Genomic DNA, 5569 nt, shown 5'->3' with positions numbered 1-5569 from the left:
CGGGGCCCAGCGGCCGGCGCCGCGGAGCCGCCGTCGAGCCGGGAGCCGCCGTCGGGCCGGGAGCCGCTGCTGGACCGGGAGCCGCCGCTGCAGCGAGAGAGCAGCGCTAGCGGGGCCGCGGAGCCCGGGCACAGGCGGCCAGGAAGGCTCCCCCGGGCAGGAGCTCCCCGGTTCTGGCGTCTCCCGGGGTTGCCCTGTGCCTGGGAGGAGCGGGCGCTGAAGGACACGGTGATGAGCGCGGCTGCCGACGCCTCTGTGCTGGGACTCACCTGGGGAGAAGCTGCGGGGATATTTAATCTTCAGGCTCTCGTAGAGATCAGGCCCCTGCGCTGCCATCCTTGGGTGCTGTGAGGCCCGCGGCTGCTTCCTCCTCCGTCCCTTTGCATGTGGCAGAGGAAGGCACTTGGAAGGGCCAAGAAAGGGAACTTGGCCACCAGGACCGTCATCGGCTCCGGGATGTCAACTCATTGCCCCAGTGACGGTGTCTCATGCGGTCACCCAAACTCCGCCAGCCCCAGAGGAGCCGTTGCAAGAGCAGCCCCCTCGGGCTGCGTCCTGTCCCGCTGTCCTACAGCCTCTCCCTCCACCCCCAGCTCCCGGTCCTGTGGGGCAGGGACGACTCCTTGGCTCCTCGGGATCATTTGTGACACCGCGATTGTGCCACACGAAATGTGCAGGGGCCCAACCGCAGGACCCTGCAGCTGCCGGAAACGATTGCAGCAAAACTCTACATGAAGCTCTGGCAGGGAAAAGCTATTGCTCGCCCCCTGCCAAGTCCTTCTGCTGCCACATGTGCCCACATTGTCACGGGCACTGCCTCCTCTGCACGTCCGGCTCTGGGGTGACACAGCAGACAGGCATTGGCACCTGGTGCCACTCCGCTTCTATTTGAACGCCGAGGGGATAAAGGGCATTTGAATGGGCCTTCTGCCCCCTTTGGAGTCAGCATTTCTCCGGGAGAGCTTTGACAGCCTCTTGTCCCCTCCATCATCTGTGACCCCGAGGCTGAGTTGCTGTTTCTCCAGCCAGGGTCCCAGCCAGGCTCCCTCCTAGCCGCAGGAGGGGAAGGGCTGATGTCTCCAGCCCTGCTTTTCCTGGCTCATTTCTCAGCACACGGCTGAGAATCTGCCCGAGCTCCACGAGAGCAGAACCAGGGCTGGGTGCAAAGCACATCTGGTGCCCAGGGTGAGCAGGAGCCCCGACACCGTGTGAGCAGGACTCAGTCCTTGGTGTGGGCAGGGTTCCTGTGCCCTGCAAAGTCCCTGTCCCGGCAGCGGGAACCCCTTCCCGTCATGCTGCCGCCCTGCACTTCCTCCGTGCGCTTTCGCAGCCCCATTTCTGCCCACAGAGCCTCCCACAGTCTCCTGCTCCCGTTAGAGAGACCAGCCAGACTGGGGAGGGCAGACAGGACCCTGCCGGGCGGGATGGTCCACATGGGAGCTGCCCTAGGCCTTCCTGGCCCACAGGACCCCATTAGCTGGGGCAGGGGCTGGCCTGGGGGCTTTGGAGCAGGGTGGGCAGGGCAGGACCTTCCCCAGCCGTGCTTAGGGCAGGATCCTTTGGGAAGGCCCCGAGCCAGTGCAGGTGCTGCCAGTGACGGGGACATCCAGGGACCCCTCTTTTGCACTGGCTTTCCCCCTTGCTTGCTACCTTGCAAAAAATCCCATGGTTTGCAAAGGCTGCAAATCTCCTCTCACTGGGTTTGGGAGCTGCACTGGGCCTGGGCACGGCAGCACCGAATTCTGAACATGGATTTGGGGGCTTTCTCTAGCAGAAAAAAAAATAAGATAAAATCAGAAGCTCACTATAAGTTTATTTTATAGCAAAATCTCTTTTTGCTCGAAAGTGTTGGTTTTACCCCAGCTAGAAACAGGAAAGAAACAGTTTAACTGAGTTTGCTCTAATTATTATTCAAAATATAGCACAGATCCAATCCTATTTTGTTTGTTTGTTTGTTTGTTTTGTTTTGTTTCATTTTTGTTTTGTTGTTTTTGCTGTTTTCTCCAGACCTAAAAATGTGCACAGGAACCACAGAAAAAAAAATGAAAAGGAGAAATTACCCCACACTTCCTGTTAAGAGCAATGGCTGGAGTTAGCCTACCCTAATTTATCCCACATATTGCTCATACTCCTTTGCTTTACTAGCTCCGAAGAAAAAGGCAAACTCAGAAAACTCAGAATAGTGATTGCAATAAAATAATCCAATCAACAAGAGCTGCTGTTGCTATTGCTATTGCTATTGCTATTGCTTTATGAAAAATTAATGGCAATACTTTCAGCCTGGCTAAAGCATTTGGAGCAAGGATAGGTGAATCCCTAGAACAGGCTCCTCTTGGGGTACAGTGACATGTTGCAGGGTCCCTGCTGCTGCCGTGCACGTGCCAAATCATGTCCTGAATGTGTCCAGCTTAGAAGACATGTCTGTCTGGGAACATATATGGATATATATATTCCCAACTGGGCTGCTGGGGCTGAGTGGGATATGTGTGGCTGGGCTGGATATGTGTGGGAACACACACACATATCCAGCATGGAGCTGCTGGAGGCTGCTGCTCCCGACAGGCATGTGAGTGCTTGCACGTGCATGCGTGCATGGGGCTTGTGTACATACTTGCACGTGTGCATGGGACTTGTGTGCATGCTCGCACATGCACGTGTGCACATAGACTCGTGTGTATGCGTGCACTTGCGCATGCTTGGCTTGCGTGCGTGCTTGCATGTGCATATGTACATGGGGGTGCTTTGCATGCTTCTACATGCACATGGGAGCTCACGTGCACACATACATGCATGCGTGTATGGAGGTTCGTGTGCATGTTTGCACGTGCTGCTCAGCCCCATTGGCCCTGGGGGTGCTGCCCGCAGAGCTGCTCGGTGGGGCCACATGAGGCGGCTCTGTCACTTCTGATGAGTGACTCATCCACTCAGTGAGTGGTGCAAAGCCAGGCCGGAGAGACGGGGACGGGCTGGACCCCACGGGGCTGCTGCACTGGGAGGACCTCCTGCCCTGGAACAGGCAGAGCGTGTTACTGCCCTGTGACAACATGGGGGGGCGGTCCTGTCTGGCAGGATTTGGGGAGGATAGGGCTGTGTCCTGGGGGAAGAGGAGCAGGGATGTCCCAGGGATGGCTGCAAGCAGGACACGGATTTGCAGAGTGCAGAAGATGCTCCAAATGGAAGAAGAACGTCTTTAAATGTGTGTGAAGCAGGTGGGGGGTCCCAGGGCTGCTCTTGCCAGCGCGGTGCCCCATTCCAGCAGGATCCAGCTGCAGGTAGCGGGATCAGCTCCTGTCCCGGGTAATGGGATCTGGCAGAAAGGACGGGCTGGGGCCTGGGAAGCAGTGAGGGAAGAGTCAAGGCGTGGGCACAGAGCTGCCCCTTGCCAGCTGCCCCACACAGGGCCGGGCCAGGAGAGCCCAGCAGGGCTGCAGAAGCTGGACTGCAGGCAGAGAAAGGAAGAAGCTGCTTTGCAGAACAGGGGAAAGAGAAGCCTTTCGGCTTCGGCGGGGGCTGATGCTGATGGGCCTGATGCGGGGGTTCCTGGGCATGGAGGCTTGCAGCCCTGATGCCCCCGGAGTACAGGGAACTGAGTGGCAGGTCCTTTACACTCGGAGTCCCGGTGTGCAAGTGTCCCCAGGTGCAGGATTCCGCCTTGTCCAGCCTCAGGTTGGGCAAACGTTCCAGGTTGGGGGGCACAGTGGTCGGTGGGGGTCCTGGCGCAGGGGTTGCTTGGGAGGGCAGTAGTGTGTGGGAGCCGGGGACAATTTCCCCGGGGACATGGGCGTGCGGCGGGGCAGGATTCCCCTGGGGCCCGGCTGCAGCAGCACCGGGAGCAACGGGCTGGGCTGGGCGGCGCGGGAAGAGGGACGGCCCGAGGCGGGGCCGGTAAACGGGGAACAGCGGCGGCAGCTGCGGGGCTGCTCTGTCGGCGGCGACAGGCAGCGTCCCGGGACCCGGAGCCGCCGCTGTCCCCCCGAGGACGTGGCGCTCCCCGTGGGCGGCTCCCAGGGCCCCCCGACGTGCAGGGCCGCGGCGAGGCGGGCGGCGCCGAGCACAGAGACCCGCTGCCCTGGCAGGGCCGGCGCGACGACGAGGCGCCCGACGGGGCGCACGGAGACACGGGATGGGCATCCCGCGGGAGCGGAATGCTGGAGCGGGCAGAACGAGGCCTGTTGTCCTCGGAAGCGATGCCGGGCATGACGGCACCGGGACCCGAGAGACCGCACGGGATGATACCAGGGGCACCGCGGGACCGGGGTGCGGGAATGGAGGACGCTGTGGAGCGGGACGGAGAAAGCAGAGAGCACGGAGAGCGGGTCGGGGGATAACGGACCGGCGGCACCGGGGGGCGGGGGCACCGCAGCGGGGTCGGGGGGCGCCCGGCCGGGGCAGCGGGGCCGCCCGGTCTCCCGCCCTCCGCCGCCGCTCTCCAGGGTGCTGCGGGACGGAGCGAAGCGGGGGCGGCGGGAAGCCCCCCGGGACACGAGGGGGCCGGTCACGCTGGAGCCCTGCGAACGGTGCCGGGCCCCCGGCGACAACAGCGTCTCCCCACAGGGACCCTGTGCCACCCCTCCCAAAACCGTCTCCATAAACCAACGGCGAGTCCTACCGGGCAAACCCTTGTGCTGCTCGGGCCCTCGCCCGGACGCCCGTGGATTTTGCGGGGGTTGCTGGCGAGTTAGATGCGCTGGGATGTACAGGCAGGTGCTCCCAAAGGAGCCCATTGGATCCCGGAGGAACCCAGGTGATTCCTGAGGGCTCTAGACAACCCCACCCGATCCCAAAGGACTCTGAGGAACCTCAGTTGATCCCTAAGGCTCTGGCCGACCCTCCCCTCATCCCAGAGGGATCATCCCAAAGCATCAGCCGAGGTCTTCAACCAAACTCAGGTGATCTGAATGGACCCAAGATGATTCCTAAGGTCCCCAGCACACTCCATCCGATTCCAGAGGCCCCAGCTGATCCCCAGGGATTTCTGGGATTCCAAGCCCAGGGGACCCCCTCTCCCGCTGCCAGCTGATCCCGGTGGATCCGGGCTGATCCCAGCCCCACCAGGAGCAGCCCCTGAAGCCAGAGGTCCTGGGCGCCCTTCTCTGGCACATCCAGCCTTGGGGGCCGAGATGGGGGAGGCAAATCCAGGCCGCCCCCCGAGGGGACCGTAGGGGTGCCCGACCTGACACCCTCCCCACTGCGCCCCACCACTTCCCCTTTCCCTTACTCAAGATGGCAGCCGCAGCCTCCCCGACAAAGCCTGCCCACACCCAAGATGACCGAATGGGCATGACGTCACGCAAGAGCGTCGCGCCCTTCCCAAAATGGCCTCCCGCCCTTCCTTACCGCCAGAGCACTGCCCTCATTCAAGATGGCGGCACAACTAAGAAGAGAAGGGGGAGCGGAGGACGCTCTTTGCCCTGTTCAAAGATGGCGGCCGCGGAGTCAGCGCCTGTCGCGCCGCGGCGCAGGGCCCCTCTGCGCCGCCGCGGGCACGTGGCTCGGCATAGGGGCGGAGCGGGAGAAAGCGAAAGTGCCGGAGGGAGCGGCGCGGGGCCGGGAGCGGGGCCGCGGGGAG

The 5569-nt window shown here is 62.2% G+C and overlaps 2 protein-coding genes across 2 annotated transcripts in view; one reads left to right on the top strand and one right to left on the bottom strand.

Annotated features, from left to right (window-relative positions):
* LOC112955606 (C-type lectin domain family 4 member K-like) overlaps positions 1 to 2816 on the bottom strand; it is a 3339-nt gene extending 523 nt beyond the window's left edge. Inside the window, exons 1-2 of the mRNA XM_026048930.1 lie at positions 2787 to 2816; positions 2130 to 2145 (exon numbers count right to left, since the gene is read on the bottom strand). Coding sequence (XP_025904715.1) covers positions 2130 to 2145; positions 2787 to 2816 — 46 coding nt within the window. The remainder of the gene's footprint in view (positions 1 to 2129; positions 2146 to 2786) is intronic.
* A 1371-nt stretch (positions 2817 to 4187) lies between these two features.
* Positions 4188 to 5569, top strand: part of LOC112955605 (RING finger protein 145-like) — a 6589-nt gene continuing 5207 nt past the window's right edge. Inside the window, exon 1 of the mRNA XM_026048929.1 lies at positions 4188 to 4257. Within this exon, the coding sequence (XP_025904714.1) occupies positions 4188 to 4257 (70 nt within the window). The remainder of the gene's footprint in view (positions 4258 to 5569) is intronic.

The sequence above is a fragment of the Nothoprocta perdicaria genome, unplaced genomic scaffold (genome assembly GCF_003342845.1).
Source record: "Nothoprocta perdicaria isolate Ctin4 unplaced genomic scaffold, notPer1 scaffold_585, whole genome shotgun sequence".
NCBI lineage: Eukaryota > Metazoa > Chordata > Aves > Tinamiformes > Tinamidae > Nothoprocta > Nothoprocta perdicaria.
The sequence above is the reverse complement of the archived record's forward strand: the minus strand, read 5'-3'. Positions and strand labels throughout refer to the sequence as shown.